Source organism: Nelumbo nucifera, chromosome 7 (genome assembly GCF_055504915.1).
Source record: "Nelumbo nucifera cultivar China Antique chromosome 7, China Antique-T2T, whole genome shotgun sequence".
In the NCBI taxonomy this organism is placed as follows: Eukaryota; Viridiplantae; Streptophyta; class Magnoliopsida; order Proteales; family Nelumbonaceae; genus Nelumbo; species Nelumbo nucifera.
Window position 1 is genome coordinate 31,108,459 of NC_142655.1, and position 18,327 is coordinate 31,126,785.

Sequence of the window (18,327 nt, forward strand, 5' to 3'; positions counted from 1 at the left end):
CCATCCCCCTCATGCCCCGACGTGCACAAAGGACGATCCTCAGACCGAGGACCCCAAAGTATGTCGGCCGAATGTGAGGGGAGAGTGGTCCGAGCGAGAGAAGAAGGACACGACTCGAAGACCCGCCTCTACCGCCCGCTCCCGCAAGCAGGATCACCACATCTAGACACGCTAGTCAGTTCAGATCCTCGCCGAGGAAAGGCTCGGCAAGAGGATGCCACCCACACTATGGCCCCAGACGATAGAGACGCCGAGATTAGAGAGTTTCGGCAACGTTTAGAAGAACTGGAATGCACTCAGACCCACGAGAGCGTAACGCCCGCCGTGGACCAGCCAACGCAGGCTGCCACGCATTCTTTCATGGAGTTGCCCTTCATCCAGGAAATCATAGATGAGATGCCCTCCACTGGATGACGAGCCCCCTAGTTCGACAAATACGACAGGAACACCAACCCTTTCGACCATGTCGCGGTGCTCAAAGCTCAGATGGTGTTGCACGGCATGTTGGAAGGGCTGATGTGCGAAGCCCTTGTAGCCACCCTGCAAGGTCCAACTTTGGCTAGCTTTGGCATGGTACTCATCTCTACCGCCACGCTCCATAACGTCATGGGACTAGCTGGAGACCCATTTTCTGGCGTAGTTCTCCATCTCCAAAAATCCTCCTTAGATGCTAGTCGCACTAATGAGCCACGTGCAGAAGTATATCTACGCTGAAGAGGCTCAGGCGCAACTTAGAGACGAAGATGAGAAACCCGACAAGAAAATGAGAGATACCGATGAGCAAAAGTCCGAGAGGTTGGACAAAGACCACAAGAGACAGGATCCCCGACCAGACCATAGACCTTGGACCCCTCCACCGACCTATTGGAATTTCACACTGCTCAATATTTCACGGTTTGAAATTCTGATGCAAATCTGTAACCGTAATTATGTCAGGTGGCCCGAGAAGATGAAGACGCAGAGTAACAAGAGGAATCGAGACAAATACTACGAGTTCCACAAGGGCCATGGCCATGACACGAAGAAATGTTTCTACCTGCGCAACAACATTGAAGATCTTATTAGGCGTGGTTACATCAGCGACTTCATTGACAGAAGTGAGAAGCTAGCCCAAGAAGAGAGGAGAATGGGTGAAGATCAACAACCTCTGCCCCAAGGCCCCCTAGCCAGCGTTATCCACCTCATATCAGGAGGAACCGTCATCGAAGGGGAAAGCAGTTCAGGTCGAAAGAAATATGCTCGGCTGTGCGAGATCGACGATCGGGGCCACAAGAAGAAGTGCAGCCCATCTATCACCTTCACCGACGACAACCTCCAAGGGGTCCAGACACCGCACGACAATGCCTTGGTCATCACGGCCGAGGTGGCTAACTTTGAGGTGCGGTGGATCCTAGTTGACACAGGGAGCTCTGCCGACGTACTGTTCGAAGATGCATTTGAAAAGTTTGGCATGGACAGAGAGTGGCTTACGCCGGTCAACACTCCCATGATGGTATTCTCGGGAGAGCCCCTCCTGCCCACTAGGAGAATAACTCTTCCCCTCTTGATCGGGGACGGCGATGTAACTGCAACGACCGTGGTAGACTTTATCGTGATACGTTGCCACTCTTCATACAATGCTATCCTCGGCAGGTCAACCCTCAACACCTTGGAGTCCACAGTCTTGGCAAACCACCTCACCATGAAATTTCTGACCAAGTACAACATATGGGGTGGCACGCGGAGACCAAAGAACAATGCGGCAGTGCTATCAGCTCTCCTGCTGAGGACCACGTCTGACTGCCGAGACACTGATGGCGAAGGCCTATGACTTGCGTGACAAAGTAAAGGCACAACACGACCAACTTGTGGAAGTCCTCATTCAGGTCCCTCTCTCTAAAGAAGATCCCGAAAAGACAGCCCAAGTCAGCTCCCTACTAGACGACCACCTCTGGAAGAACTTATGCAACTACTGAGGGACAACGACAATGTGTTCGCTTGGTCGACAGTGGACATGCCCGGGATCGACCCTAAAGTTATCACACATCAGTTGAATGTCGACCCACATTATCGACTTGTGAAGCAGAAGAAGAGGAGCTTCGCCAATGGGAAGTGGAGGATCTGCATCGACTTTACTGACCTAAATAAGACATGCCCCAAAGACAGCTTCCCCCTACCGAGGATCGACCAACTCGTCGACGCAATGACGAGGCATTAGCTATTGAGCTTCATGGATGCCTTCTCAAGTTACAACCAAATCTGGATGCACCCGGATGACCAGGAGCAGACAACTTTTATCACTGACCGCATCCTGTATTGCTACAGGGTAATGCCCTTCGACCTCAAGAATGCTGGTGCCACTTATCAATGGATGGTGAACGAGGTATTCAAAGAATAGATCAGGTGGAATGTAGAAGCGTATGTCGACGATATGCTCGTGAAGAGCAAGAAATCCGAGCATCACTTGGTCGACCTTTGTGAAGTCTTCGACACCCTCAGAAAATACAAGATGAAGCTAAACCCAACCAAGTGCACTTTTGGGGTCGGCTCCGGCAAGTTCCTGTGGTTCACGGTGGCATAGAGAGGGATCGAAGCGAATCCGAAGAAGATAAAGGCCATCCTTGACATGCCATCTCCCCGGACCCTTAAAGAGGTGCAACGACTCATTGGAAGAATAGCCGCCCTTAGTAGATTTATGTCCAAATCCGCGGATCAGTGCCTCCCATTCTTCAAAGCCCTTAAGCGGCCAAAAGATTTCTGTTGGACCGAAGAATGTGAGCAATCTTTCCAGGAGCTGAAGCAGTACTTGAGATCGCTGCCCCTCCTGACCAAGCCGAACCCAGGGGATGAGCTATTGCTCAACTCTTGGCTGCAAATGAGGTCGTCAGCTCGATACTGATTAAGGAAGAAGACTGGGTACAGAGGTTGATCTACTACACCAGCAAAGTCCTCAACAACATAGAGACCTGGTACTCCAACCTGGAGAAGTTAGTCTTAGCTCTTGTCACAGCTGCCAGAAAGCTCAGACCCTACTTCTAGGCCCACAACATTTGAGTACTTACTGACCAGCCTCTTAAGTAGATACTACAAACTCCGGAAGTATCTAGATTCCTAGTCAAGTGGAGCGTGGAAGTAAACGAGTTCGACATCGAGTATGCACCCCGACCCTTGCAGACTTCATCGCAGAATGTACATTCACCACTGAGGAACCGGCTCCACCACCCCCTGTATGGACTCTACACGTAGATGGCTCATCGAACCAGTAGGGCAGCGACGCCGACCTCATCCTCCTCGACCTAGATGGTGCATTGTTGGAACATGCCCTCAGGTTTGAGTTCAAGGCGTCCAACAACAAGGCCGAGTATGAGGCCCTGATTGCTAGGCTCTGCCTTGCCTTGGACCTCGAGGCCCGAAGAACCGAGGCCTTCAACGACTCGCAGCTAGTGGTCAACCAAATTTACAGCCAGTTTGAGGCTCAGACCCCCTCCATGGAAAGTTATCTACAAAAGGTGCAAGAGCTCACTCAACGGCTTAAGCATTTCAATATTCAGCAGATCCCTTGAGTCGAGAACACCCGAGCCAACGCCCTTTCGAAGCTAGCCAGCTCGCCGCAGACCGACCTCGACTCGACAGTACGACAGGATACACTAGCCCAGTCGAGCATCGCACCAACAACCCTTCTTGTCCTCCCAGTACAGCATGACCCATCTTGGATGGACCCCATAACCGAGTATCTTCGAGAAGGCGCTCTCCCCAAAGACCAAGTAGAAGCGAAGAAACTCCAACACAGAGCAGCCCGGTACTGCCTTATCCAGGGCTAGCTCTACTGCCACTCCCACACTCTTCCATACCTGAAGTGTCTTCCCCTAGTCGAAGCAGACTACGTCCTTAGGGAGATACATGAGGGCATTTATGGAGATAACCATGGCGCACGCACATTGGCCCATAAGGCACTTCGACAGGGCTACTTTTGGCTGACGATGAAGCAAGATGCCGCCCAATTAGTTCGGAAGTGCGACAGTTGCTAAAGGTACTCCAATCTCCATCACCAACCTGTAACCCCCTGAAGCTGATCACCGGCCCATGTTCGTTTGCCCAATGGTGAATGAACATCCTCGACCCCTTTCCCACTGCGGTTGCATAGAAGAAATTCCTTCTTGTAGTAGTGGACTACTTCACAAAGGGGGTGGAAGCCGAAGCCTGGCATGCATCACCGCCCATAATGCCTGAAACTTCTTTTGGCAGGGTATTGTCTGTCGCTTCGGCATCCCTCGTATGCTCATCACGGACAATGGGACCTAGTTCACCGACAAAAAGTTCAAAGCCCTCTATGCCGACCTAAGGATCATTCATTGGGCTACCACAGTGCACCGACCCCAGAGTAATGGGTTGACTGAGGTAACCAACCGAACCCTACTACACGACCTGAAAACGCACCTAGATCAAGCCAAGGGAATGTGGGTTGAGGAGCTGTCGAGCATACTTTGGGCATACAGGATGACCCTGCGGACCGCCACTAGAGATACCCCTTTAGCATGACCTACGGGGTCGAGGCCATAGTCCTTGTGGTGATAGGTTCCCCAACTCTCCAGAACGAGCTATTCAACGAGGGGCAGAATGACGAAGATCTGTGTGCAGAATTGGACCTAGTAGAAGAAGCCCAGGACCGAGCACATGTAAGAATGGCCGCACAACAACAAAGGATGGCAAAGCACTACGAATCTAAGGTCAGAAGACGAGAATTCAAGACAGGCACCTTCATCCTACGCAGAGTCATAGTCCCTGCACCCGGTGAAGGCAAGCTCAGACCAAATTGGGAAGGGTCGTACAGAATCACTAGGGTCCTTGGATCGGGCACTTATAAACTCGAAGACCTCGAAGGCCGACCAATTCTGAGGAGTTGGAACTCGGGAAATCTCAAGATGTACTACCAATAGATCTACAAGCAATAAAAGTTTCTATTTTTCAAGCTACATTTTCGATCCCTAGGCACATACACGCTCACCGAACACACTACACATGCACAGGCCAAGCTGCATTACCGACCAAGTTGACTCTACCGACCCTAGAATGGTCGAGCCCATAACGCCTAGTTCGGCAGCTTATCGCCGGCTAAGCTACTCGACTAAGCTAACCATAGCTGAGCCTAAATGTAGAGAAAGAACGCCCCCGCCCACCTAGGCTTGAGGGCTATCATGGAACTCCGTATAATCGTCGACTAACGACTGAGCTAGCTGGGAAACGGCTAGCCCTATAAGGGCCCTAAAGGCTCCCGAGACCAGAAACTAAGCATCCCATGGCTGAGAGCTCAAAAACCAAAAGATCTCGTCCAACCACACCTCGGTCGGCAAAAGGCCGAGGACACCAAAGCATAGCCTGGTTCGGCATGCGATAACCCGGTCGGCCATGCCTCGGCTAGCAAAAGAAAAATGCACAAGTAAAAAGAACGCACAATAGCAACGGGACGCACATACATAGTCAACAAAAAGAACTTATATTCAATCTGAAAATGGTCTGCTACATCGTTTAAGGCTCAGCATACCTATCTGATACAGAAAAAAGAGGAGAGAACCCAACACAAAGAAAAAGCACAACTTGAAAGAAATGGCCGATCAATCCTCGGTAGCAGAGTCAGTAGCCCCTTCACTAGCATCAACCTCGTCCCCGGCCTCCTCGCCGGCATCCTCGGCGGAACCTGGGGGAGTGTTTGGATCATAAGCTCTCTAGCCTTGCAACACCTCGATCAGCTCCGGGTAGTGGCGAAGGACCCTTTGGTGGAAGACGTTAAATCCAGCCTCAAAGGAGGCCTTGGCATACTCGTCCATTTGTAGCTTCATTTCTTCCGACGCCTTGTACCGGTCAACGACCTCTTCAGCAGCCTCCTGCCTCAACCTCTCCTGCTCCGCCTTAAGCTCAGTGATCTCTTGCTTCAGCCTCTGGACAATGCTGGCCTGCTCAGCCACCTCCCTCTCTAGCACGACCGACCGCTCCCCGACAACTTGAAGTTCAGTCGGCTGGGCCTTCTGTCGTAGATACTCGGAGTATTGTTGCTCGTATAACGATTGAAGGTCTCGGAGATGGTCGACCAACATGACTGCTGTACAAGCATTCTACAGAAGACAACGATGAGTATATGCCTGAAAAAAAAAAAAAAAACACAAGGGATAATAAAGAAAGGAACTCACCTGGGTAGCAGACCATAGAAGCGCGCACTCTAAGGTTCCACTACCGACCCCGACCGACTCCTGAAACATTGACATAGTCATAATCTCTCGTAGCAACTGCTCGGGAACCCCAGACCTCTCCAAGTTATCGTCAACATGAACCGACCACCGCGGCATGTGCAAGCCCGAGCTGCTCCCGCCCATTTCTGTTCCCGACGCACCCATAGGACGACAAACCCCTTCAGGGTCAACTACGACAACATCGTCCTCCTCGGCCTCCTGCTGCCAAACTCTCCTATGTCGATGGGCCACCCTACTTGCAGATCATGGCTGGTCCGATGCCTCGGGCCCAGCCACCCACTGTGCACCAGCTCGCCCCTTCCTCTGCCGAAGTGCCCTCATCCGATGAACAATCTCTTCTTCGCTGGTCATCCTTATACCTGCAACACAGAATGCCCGAGATAAGTAGAAAGCAAATGAGGGAATAGTAACTTAGCAAACAAGCAGTAAAGGAAACAGACCAGCCACCCTCTCCATCAACCCGACGAGCATTAGTATCTCTGAGCATGTGTACACGATAACATCTATTTCATGGATCATGCTTAGGGCTGACCTCTCTTCCCAAGTAGGCCTGTACACTAGGGCTGTGACACATTTGTCCTCGGCTCCCATAGCTTGACCGAAAAAGGGAGACCCCGGGAATATGCATGAACAATAATGACTCCTTTCAGTGCTTCATAGAAGGAGCCCCAATCAAGGACCGGACATTACGCCTACTAGAGAAACAGTAGTAGCCCTGTTGATGGTGCTTTAGCTGAAGCATAAAGCTCACCATCCCCAGGGTCAGCTTGCTATCACGGACTGCACAGTAGGACATGAGGCCGAGCGAGAACCGGAAAGAGTTTGGCATCAACTGCACCGACAACACCCTATACCAGCCTAGTACCTCAGCGACCTCGTCGCTTAATGGGAACCTCAGCCCAGCCTCCAAGCTATGCTCGCACACACATATCTCGCCGGGCTGAGCATCAGTGGCCATTTTGCCGGGATGCAGGCACCTCATTTAGAACTCTCTGGGGATGACGTACATAGCTCGGATCCGAGCCATATCCCCGGGCATCAAGACGCAGGGCGTGGTTGTTAAACAGTGTATGCCCTTCGCTCAAATCAGATTGATGTACTTGATGACATTTATTGTAAATGAACAAAAGTACATAATTGATTTATGGTTTTGGTATGTTTTTGTGTAATACCCTTAAACTGGACACCTATGAGACTAGTGTTAGTTTAGAATCTTCACAGCCGTTGGATAGATCTGGGGAGATTTATTCTACCAAGGCTGACATTGATGTGCCGCCAAGTTGGTTGGGGTGGCTTGTCTCAGCTACTAGGGTGAGACCTGAGGTACATGCAGTGTGGGTTTTCTTGAAACCCTGAATCGGACCGAAATTCCAGTATTGCACTGGACCTTAGAGACAAATGGACAAAACTGGAATGTTACACCTAACCCCTAGACTCGATTATGGTACTGCACTAGGTGTCAGATTGGGCTGTCTTTGATATGCCAATCAGTGAGATCCTTAGAGGGGGTCAAAACCTGGGTATGTTGGGACAGTCCGAGAATTCATCTGAGTGGTTGATCATAGTGACAAGATTAGCCCCTTTGTCGGACAAAGTGAAGATCGATGATGTACTCTCTCTGTCGGACAAAGTGTTTTTTGCAATATATATATATATGATTTCAGAATGTTTGCAAAAGGTTTTAATTCCCGGGATTCATATAAGTAGAGAGTGCAACACTGTTCTATGCAGCCGAGGGAGAGGTCCTCTCTTGTCGGACAGTGTTTGATCATTATGGGTTGAGATGTTAAGTGTAAGACCATTGAGGGTAATACCTGATGATCTAATCTTGCATCTGCCCACAGTCCTTGGGTTTCCATAAGGTGGTTGGATTTAAGGACCATTTAGTGTAAATGTTGGGCCCATTAAGAGCCCATGGTGATGGACTCAGGGGTTCACTATCTCCTACTGTGAATTCGGCCAGGCCTTATAACAAAGGCTGAGCTGAACCCATGTGGCTGATGTGTAGATCGATGTAAGGGTCCCACGCCATACAAAGAGAGCCAACTAGGCAGTAGGTTAAAAGGTAAGTGAGCACAAAAGCTTAATGGGCCTAAAAGCCCAATTCGAAGTGGGCTTAAATTAGTTAATTAAAAGGGAGCAAGATATGATTTATAATCTGATTAGGATTAGCTGAAAAGATAAGATAAGTCTTATCCATTTTAGAGTCCAGATCCAAATATCAAATTTGGATCAAGAAACTCTCTCCTAATTAGATTAGGAGGCTGATCCAAAGAAGAATATAAATAGGGGGCAAATTCCTCAGTCTGATATACATCAATCTGCAGAATTCTCTCCTTGTTCTTGCTATCCCTACCTAGTTTGATATCCACCTGTGGAACTAATCAAGAAGAGTTCTTGATATTGTTTCTTGGCTGAAGAAACAACCTGAAGTCGTGCTTACCAGCCCTTTACTCCATTTTTGCTGAAGAGACGTCCTACTGATCCTGCTTCACCACACATTGTGTCATCTTCAGTGGAAGCAGGTTTTGATTTTCTCCTTGGGCATGAACACCTTCATTGGGAGTTACTGTTACTTTGTATCAGGTATACCCCTCTCCTCCCTTTGGTTTCAGATATGGTCCGGTTTTGTTTCATGAATGATCCTTGAAAATGCAATTTTCTAAAATAGGGAATGTGATTCTTAGACGGGAGAGAGAGGAATTTTTGAAATTTCCCCCAACCTTCCTACAGGGTTCGGTCATCCATATGATGGATCTCTCATCCCTTCAGTGGTTCCAAATTGGCGACCTGACCGTAGGGGAAGTTCCGCTTCCGTCCTTGAAGGGCCAACCTCAACCTCCTCGACTTCGACAACCACAAAATCCCTCAGCTCCGGCTCATAGTTGGAGCCATGGGAAGAGCTAGAACCAGAACCACTACTAGAGGACATGGAAGAGGAAGAGGATAGACGGGATGAGGAAGACATACCGAGCCAAGGAATGGAAAACCACCGAGCAATTACCACCAAGCAACCACCGCCGAGCAATCGCACCACACCCCGCTAAGCAATTCAAGCTACCTTCCTCGCAAATGACATAGGGGGGTCCCCCCCTTCTTTTATAGCCACCAGGGGCATGGATCAAGGAGAGATCAACAGTACAGATGAAGCACCTCCGACAACGCCTCAGAAGACCAATCGACGCGATTGATGATGCATGCGCGAAGCATCAAAAATCGAAGCGATGACCTCGACATGCAACGGTTACGACCATTAATTGTGCTGGTTTGACCCTCAGTACTGGTTCAACCTCCTATGCGGATCCTTGGTGGGCCGCCTAGGAATGCTGACCCAACCAGAATGCTCAACACCGACTGGAATCGAGCCCCGATGCCAGACAAGGTTACACGGCCGTGCAACAGTCCGACTGAGCATTCCCCTCCTCGATAGCAGAATTGGGGGAGTTGTTCGGGAACCAAAATTTCGGTTTTTATTTAAGTTTTGCAGCCGACGATCGGAGGATTCCTCGGCAACGACCAACACTACACGGATAGCGAGAGAAGCAGACAAAAACTCGAAAGTTCCTCAGCCGAACTATGAACCAGGGGAACCTCGTCCCTCAACTTTAGAACTAGGGAAGTGGTGTTGGGGTCATGGCTGAGTTGGCCCTGAGAGACACATGGCTGCTAGACCTGTTCATGGGCCAGGTAGCCCGATGGCCCGGCCCGCACCCCGGTCGGGCTTGGTCATGTAATTAGGCCCGCGGGCCTAACACAATAAGCCCGACTGTGTTACGGGCTGGGCTCGGGATTTGTCAAAAAAGCCCGTCCCAAGCCTGGCCCGGCCCAACTCAGCATTATATATTTTATAAAATACATAATATGTATTTTATATATGATATAAAATATATAAATAATATAATATTTATTGAAATATATATATATATAATTTAATATATACATTTTTTTATTTTTTTTTCTTTATAATTTCTTTCTCTCTCTCTCTATTCAGTTGCTTCAGTAGTAGTAACAACATGGGATAAATTTCGGGCTCGGGCCCAAGCCCGGGCTTTGGGCTTTTTATGAGGGCCGGGCTCGGGCTCAGGCCTTAGAAAAATCTGTTAATACAGAGTGAAAGCCTGGTCCGAGCCCGGCCCGGCCCGACTCATGAACAGGTCTAGTGGCCGCCTAGTCACCGCCCAGCCATGTCAGCGTAGCTCGGCCACGTCGGCATAGCTGGCCACGTTGGCTCAGCTTGGCCGAGCTATGTTATTATCGTACCCCCACCCCTCGTCTCATCCCTCCAACCACGTCTACTACATGCCCCACGAATAATATCAACCGCAGATAAGGGGGTGGGAAGACAACTCTGCCGAGGAGTAGGACTCTGCCCCGGTACCCTCGGCGAAGAACTCCATCCCGATCTCCCCGGAAGCCTAATCCGACCAGGAGATGAAACCCCGACTATAACAAGGTTCTCCATGCTCAAGGTAAGGGATTTGGACCTCTAGCACTCACATTGTTATCTTGCTCGAACTAGAAACCTCATTGCTCGGCCCGACCATTCACCGCCCTCTCACTGACTTGAGGATCGGAGTGTCTACCTAGGGACAACTCCTCAAGCCTCTAACTTCTTTTCTTGATCACAGGTTACATAGCACGGCACCGTCCAGTCAACAAGGATTATCTGGTTGCTCTTCTTAGTTCGTGCACCACCTAAGATTGAACAGCATCACACACACATGGGTCCCAACTACTAATATGCAATATATAATACCAAGAAGATGATTAATAATGGAAGGAATTTTGTACATGAAAATGTGATTTATAATATAAACCACTCGGTCTACCTCTAGATTCTAGAAATATAGAAGATCTAATGTATTTCATGAAATGATAATTTAATTTTTATTACTGCAAACAAAACAAGCAAACATTTCGTGGGTGAAGGACTTTGACCTATTGAAGGTGGTTATGCGAGTGGAGTCCACTCTTAGGAGGCGTGTGATAGTCATGGTGAAGCTGGTAACAGAATAATCTTAGACTCACCAGCCCCATTCTGGGCATTCCCACATCCTTCTAAGAATTTCTTGAAGGCATCTTCACAGTAAGCGGCAGCATCTTTAACCGTCATGTCCACTACTAGCTTCTCTGGATAAATGTCTTTTTTATAGTCCCTCTTTAGTGTAGCTGCCACTCGCACCAGCTCTGCTTGAAACTCGCTTAGATTTGCTCTTTCATTTGCATCACCTAGTTGCAATTTCAGGGATTGTAGCGGCAGGGGCAGAGTTACTGCAAATTGCATGAGAAATATTTATCCAGGTAAGTGTATTTGACCATGTTTTTTTTTTCTAAGTAAATAAAAAATGATTTTAGCCATAAAAAGCTGCTATTAAAAGGGACAATTTTGTCCCATCCAAACTGTTGGCAACTCCCCCTCCCCTCCCAAGTGGGAAAGTTACCCACTTGGGAGATACCTATGGAAAATAAATTTTCTATGGGCCCTATATGAATCTCAAAGAAGAACATGGGTATCTTGGTCGATAGGAACAACCAAAATCCCATTGATCAACTTCCTTCTCTTAAAATTAAAAAAAAAAAAAGATCAAGCCCTTAGTGGCAACAACAAAGTGGAATAATTTCACCTGGGCAGTCTGTTCTTGGACTCTCCCTCATCAAAACAGTCTCAAAAGTTCCAGCCCATGCATCACGCTTTGTCAAAAACTCTTTCAGGTTGAAAATCTTCTTCACTGTTGCTGGAATGGAAGAGTGTTCGAACTCTGAAGAAAGATATGGTCCTAAAGGTCTGTGTAGCACTGCACTTACATTGGCAAGCTAGTGATTAGGTTGTTTAAACACATGCATCTAATAATATGCTTCAAATTTAAGCCAAGTTTCTCTTACCTAGGGGGTGAGAAAATGGGTAGGTTCTACCTAAAACCAAATGGAACTGACTTTGAACCAGCCTAGAATGTAACTGGCCCTATACAATCTGTTACAGGATAGGGTCTGGTTCGAAATTCTTAGAACCGAAGATCACCACCCTAGCCAATTCCAAGGTCTAGGGGGTTTACCCTACCCTAACCAGCCTTGGTTAGCCTTGGAACCGAATTTGCCATGAAATAAACTCCAAAATACTTTTTAAGGGTGTGAAGATCAATTTGAACACAAGAACTCATAGTTGAAATGGCCATGGTCTCACTTGACCATTGAGTTACTTAAGTGATTTGATCATTTGTTTTGTTATAAGTAATGTAAAATTTAATGTTTACAAATTTAAATTAAGATGAAAAGTTTTAAACCATATATTAAAATATTATGATGATCTACATATTAAATTACTCAATTTAATTAATAAAGATAGTATAAGTTTTAAATTATATATAATATTTATTGAAAATAAAGTTTTTAAAGAACGTAATTCATTTTTTAAGGAAAAGTGTAAAGAAATAACAGGCTTCCGGGGTAGACCTAGAACCAACCCTAAAACCGCCAAAACTGACCTTGGAACTAACTTCCGCAGGATAGGTTCCGATTCTAAAAATCTGTAATCAACTCCTAGCTATAAGGTAGGTTCTAGGTTCTACCATAAAACTGAACTAAACCGAACCGACCTATGCTTACCCCTATTCTTACCTGTTCCTCGCTCAATCCATGGAGAAATGAAGATCGTAGGCACCCGAACGCCAAGGCGATCAAAATTGAAGTTAAATGGCTCAGGACTTGCAATGTCATCTGGGCTGGGGACTCCAGTAGGAGTTGGGACATGGTCATAGAATCCGCCATGCTCATCGTATGTGATTATGAATAAGATTTCATTCCACTGCGGACTTGTTCTCAGTGCCTCATAAACCTCCTTCACAAATTTTTGCCCCTGTGATACATCGTGTGGGGGGTGATCATCGTTTGCTGGCAACAATATTAAATCAAAATATCGTTGTTCAATCACCACATAGTTAGGCAACTTCCCCTCTTTGCAGTGACTCTTGAATTCAACGTCAAAGTTATGGAAATTATTCTTGTACTTGTGTTTCCTAAGGTTCCTGTCAACAATGAAAATTTGATTAATAAAACACGTACGAAATAAGAAATTGAATTAAAAAAAGCTTGACTGAGTCATAGCCAGGACTCATATATATCAAGGCATTTAAGAAATTGAAATTGTACACAAAAATGGTTGCCAATGGTATTGAATTAATACTCATTTCAAATTTCATATTTTTTCTTAGTCTAATTAGTCTAAAAATTCTGTGCATCAGTGTGGGTTTCAACTGTACTTCATCAATATGCAAGGAGGTAACTTAATTTGATGAAAAGATCATTTTAAGCCAACGTTTTCGAACCGTTGTTGACCTGGACGGTCGGACCGTTCGGCCCAGAAACTGTTCAGGCAACCGGTTCCATTTTACCTCAAATTCGGAATCTGGTAAAAAACTGTTGAAAAAATTAATAAACCGTTGTCTCAAGCGGTCGATCCGTTCAACGGTTTTTGACCATTTTTATTTTTTTCAATTTTTTAATTTTATTGTCAAAACGGGTCATTCGTTCGAACCGGACGGTTGGTGACCCGGAAACCGGTGCCCAAAACGGTTCTATTTTCGGGTCGCTTTTTAAAACGTTATTTTAAGCAATTAGATTAGAGTCTGAATCTGGGTCCCACACCCTATTTACACGAGTTCACATCTTCGCCCCACAAGGGGCTGCCCCACAACACATCCCTGCTGTGTATTGGGAACATCTCCGATGATGACATCATCGATTCTGGTACTATCATCAGGAGATAGATGTTCTAAATACACGGCGGAAATGTGCTGTGGGGCAGAGATGTGATCTCTGTTTACACACAAGACACTACAGCGGCACATTGAGAACAAATTCCATATACTACCCACAAAACACTACATATTCACATAAGAAACGAGTTTGAATCTGCTACCCACAAACACTACCCACAAGCCTATAAAATGTTTCCCATGTTTTAGTGTCTTTGTGGGTATGTGTAAGTACTGCATAGCTGATACGACCTCATCAAGAACATTATTACAGTAAAACAAATTCAAGAATGCATATAAAGATTTACATGGTTTGATTTATGGCCTACATCCATAGGTGAAGAATGCAATGTTGTACAAACCTCCTTATTTTTCTTAGAAACCCTAAACCCCGGATTCCCACTATGAAATTTTGCTTCTATGTTTTTTTTCCCACAAATACCAACCACGACATATAAAAGAAGTTGCAACACACCAAAATTTTCAAGAATTCATCATATGGTTCTAAAAACGCTTAAAACCTGCCCTCAAACAGTTGGGATAAGGCCTTGTTGGGTTGATATGAAAGTTGAGAAAGGTTGAGTTGGTCCTGTGTATACTTAAGCATAAGACCATGTGAATAGTTGGTTTTATATCCAAATTAGGAGGATACTCACATGAGACTTGCTAATAAGTAATAACCATTGGATTTCTGTCCGTGGAATTCTTAATATATTGATGTGATACAGGGCATATGGTATCTTTGGGTGTTGATACACTTGTTTATAGGTGTTTTTTTTTGAATTTCTTTTTATATTAAATAATATATAATTATATTTAAAACTAAATTTTGAAAAAGAAAAAATAAATAAAATAAAAGATGTATGATTAAATACTGATTCATCTATCTTATACAATCCATACTTTGAATCATCCGTATCAGAATTAGTATTTGTATTCTTTCTAATTGGAAGGAGTACAAATACAAATATGTAGAGTGCAAAACCTTGTATTTTATATTTTTTTGTATGTATTTGTATTTGTACTCTTTTCAAATTGAGCCTAAATGGATTTTCTATTCCATGCAACAAACAAATTAACCAACAACCAATATATTCAATGAGAGAGACAGCGTCCAACTTCCATGAGCGCAACATCTTTGGGCTTCGCGTATGTGAGGCGCTGTTATTGGATCTAAATCCAAACAGTGAAGGAAGTAAAGCTCACAAGTAAGGGTGTCAATGGCTGGTTTTGGATTGGATCCGTCCAGTCCAAAATCAATTTGGATGGATTGGATGGATCAATAAGACATATTGGATTGAATCAATCCGGTCCAAAATATTTATTAGATTGGATTGGACCTGGTCTATCATCTGTAACAAATTTATATTGGATTGGGTTGGATTAAGCCAATATCTAGTCCATTGATATAAGATAAGAATATATGTGTCAATGGACCGGGTTTGAATTGAAACCAATGTAAATCAAAATGAATTTGAACAGATTGGATGGTTCAAACATTGAATTGGACCGATCCAAATTGGTCCAAAACATTCAATGGATTGAATTGGACCTGATCCATTTATAATGGGCTCACATTGGACTAGATCGGATTGGACCAAATCCAGTCCAATTGACACCCCTACGGTCACAACTCACAAGCCAAACAGATAAAAATGGAGAGGAGGGTCGTCACCTGTAGAACAACGTAAAAGGAAATTGCTGATTATATATTCCGAAAGTGAACCCAGCCTCATCCAGTGAGTCGAAGATCGTCTTCTGTGGAAAACCTTCGACCAGCTTCTTCACGTCATTGGTGATTAAACCATGCGAAGTTGCAGAATGCACAAACAGCCTGTTCGGCTGTGTAAAAGTGGGGGCTGAAGAGAACCAATGATCACACACAGCAAACTGCGAAACCAGTTCCCTGTAAACTGGTAGGGCTTCGGGCCTAAAACCATTCATGACTGTGTCCGACAGACCTTTCCGTGTGGTCTCTGCATTCTGAGCAAACCCATTCATCTTGACAACCTGCTCATCACCTGAAGAAGACTGTCCCCAAGGTGAGCCAAAGACTTGTTCACAGATGGCCTGGAACGAGTGAGCCGGGTCAGGGTCAATATAGTTAGACTGGTCCCCGAAGTAAACCTTCTTCGAGCTTGGATCGGTTGTGGAAAGAGAGTTGTAGAATTCGTCTGCTGATGAAACACCATCGATTTCTGGGTTAAGGGTCTTCATCCATCCCAACATATGATCGAAGGAACGGTTTTCTTGAATCAAAACCACCACGGTTTTGATAGGAAAGGGCCTAGTGGCTTCGGAACAAGACATGGCTATTGGCTTGTCTGCTACTTTGTTGGGTTTATGCTTTGTTGAATGCCGGCAATGGATGATGAGGAGTTCTTTAAGTTATTTAAGATTCTTGTTTTGGGGCATTTTCTTTTATGGTAATAATATCAAATGATGATGATGATAATAGTTAGCAAACAAATGATCTTATTGGTTGAACAATTAACCTATTTAACAAGGAAAATGAACTATGATTAAGACATTAATTCATTTTTTTCTTTGTATTTTAGCCATTTCTATTTTTACTAACAATATTTCTTGTTTTTCAAACATATTTTTGTTTAATATGAAAAATATATAATATTAATGCATGTTCAAATTTTTCTATAAAATTTATACAAAATTCTATATTTTTTATAAAATTTATAATATACAAAATACTTATATTTTTTGTTTTTCTTTATTTCAACTAGTATATTTTCTTTTCCTTTTAATAATTTAATATTTTTTCAAATTAAATCGGATTGTCTCAGATTCGGATATCCAACATATTTCTACCAAAAAAAAGATATCCAACATATTGATCAAATTCAGATTCGAATCAATATTTATGAGATTCGATCAGACCTTCGGATCGAATCGAATTCGAATATACCTTGATTCAAATCCGATCCAATCTGTTTGCATTCCTACCAAACCACTTGCCTACAATGACCTACCTAATTAAATCATTTAGCCATTTGACATGGTTAGTGGGGTCATGTGTTAGACATTAATGCTCTTTATTTTTTTATCCTAATTTTTATCCCATTTCTATCATTAATGAAAATAATTCTCATTAGTCGCACTTTTTTATATGATGAATATATAATATTGTAGAATGTACCCAAAATTATCAACAAATTTCTACATTTTTTATAATTTTATGTATTTTATTATTTAATAATAACATCATGTGTTGATCCATTTGACATGGGTAGTTGAACCACTAGCCCACCACTTGGATTGAAAAACCATTTTTTTCTTTTTGGGTTGATTTGAAATCATGTCTTACATTTTCAACATCAATAAAAGTAATTCTTATTTTTGCATATATTTTTGCACGTGGCAATATCAAATGATGATGATGATAATAATCAATAACCAAAGGACCTTACTAGTTGAACCGTTAACCTATTTAACAAGGAAAATGGGCTATGACTAATACATTAATTCATTTTTTCTTTGTATTTTAGCCATTCCTATATTTGGTAACAATAATTCTCATTTTATAAACATATTTTTGTTTAATATGAAGAATATATAATATTAATGTATATTCAAATTTTATTATAAAATTTATAAAAAAATCTATATTATTATTTTTTATTATTTAATTTATGAGATAATAAAAATTACTTATTTACCAAGAGAAAATGCAATTCCAATATATTGTTTGAACATTGATTTTTAATATTGTGGTCAAATCAATTATATAGTGTATATATATTATTTATAAAATTCTTTTGATCTTTTTGGAGTTCTTATAAAATTCTTTTATCACTTGATCAAAATGCACCCAAACTAGTTGTTTATAGCTGTTATGGGCATCTTCAAGGTTAACTAGTTGTTTATAGCTATTGGGGGGAGGCATTTATGTCATTTATGGCCACTTAGGGCTAAATTGTCTATTGGAAAGGGAGAGGGGTGTGGGCCATGCGTGGAACAGTATGACACTTTAACCCATGGTCCAAGCATAGCCCACATCGTGCTAGGTCGGGCTGAGCCACCCCTATCCATTGACCCACCACTTAGGAAAATAATTACATCTCTAGGTTGGTTTTAGATTTTGTATTCTATTTCTATCATCAACAAAAAAAATACTTTTTATTTATCATATTTGGTTTTTAATGTGAATAAATAATATTAGAGATATGCCCAAAATTTTGTACAAATTCTCTTTGGTTTTTGTATTTTTATCTATTTTGAATTTTTTAGTATTTAATTATGGCATTATGAATTCACTTGTTTAACCTAAATGGTTTAACTACTTAGCTACCACTTAAAAATATCAGTTTTGTTTTTAAGGGATATTTAAAAAATGT

The 18,327-nt window shown here is 43.8% G+C and overlaps 2 protein-coding genes across 5 annotated transcripts; one reads left to right on the top strand and one right to left on the bottom strand.

Annotated features, from left to right (window-relative positions):
• The first annotated feature begins 682 nt into the window (after window positions 1-682).
• On the top strand, window positions 683-1,810 carry LOC104598369 (uncharacterized). The gene has a single exon (XM_010260404.1). The coding sequence runs from the start codon at window positions 683-685 to the stop codon at window positions 1,808-1,810; it is 1,128 nt and encodes a 375-aa protein (XP_010258706.1).
• Window positions 1,811-5,489: 3,679 nt separating this feature from the next.
• LOC104598241 (non-specific phospholipase C4-like) lies at window positions 5,490-16,360 on the bottom strand. Of its 4 annotated transcripts, none has more exons than XR_016078866.1 (6): window positions 15,651-16,360; window positions 12,840-13,246; window positions 11,849-12,019; window positions 11,253-11,495; window positions 6,165-6,583; window positions 5,490-6,073 (listed from the first exon to the last, which is right to left on the bottom strand). XR_016078866.1 is itself a non-coding variant. In XM_010260188.3 (4 exons), the coding sequence occupies exons 1-4, from the start codon at window positions 16,283-16,285 to the stop codon at window positions 11,215-11,217; spliced, it is 1,494 nt and encodes a 497-aa protein (XP_010258490.1). In that variant the 5' UTR covers window positions 16,286-16,359; the 3' UTR covers window positions 10,962-11,214. The 4 variants fall into 4 exon arrangements, 1 of the variants encoding a protein (XP_010258490.1); XR_016078865.1 differs by having other exon boundaries at window positions 5,490-6,076; XR_016078864.1 differs by having other exon boundaries at window positions 5,490-6,089.
• Between the last annotated feature and the right edge of the window lie 1,967 nt (window positions 16,361-18,327).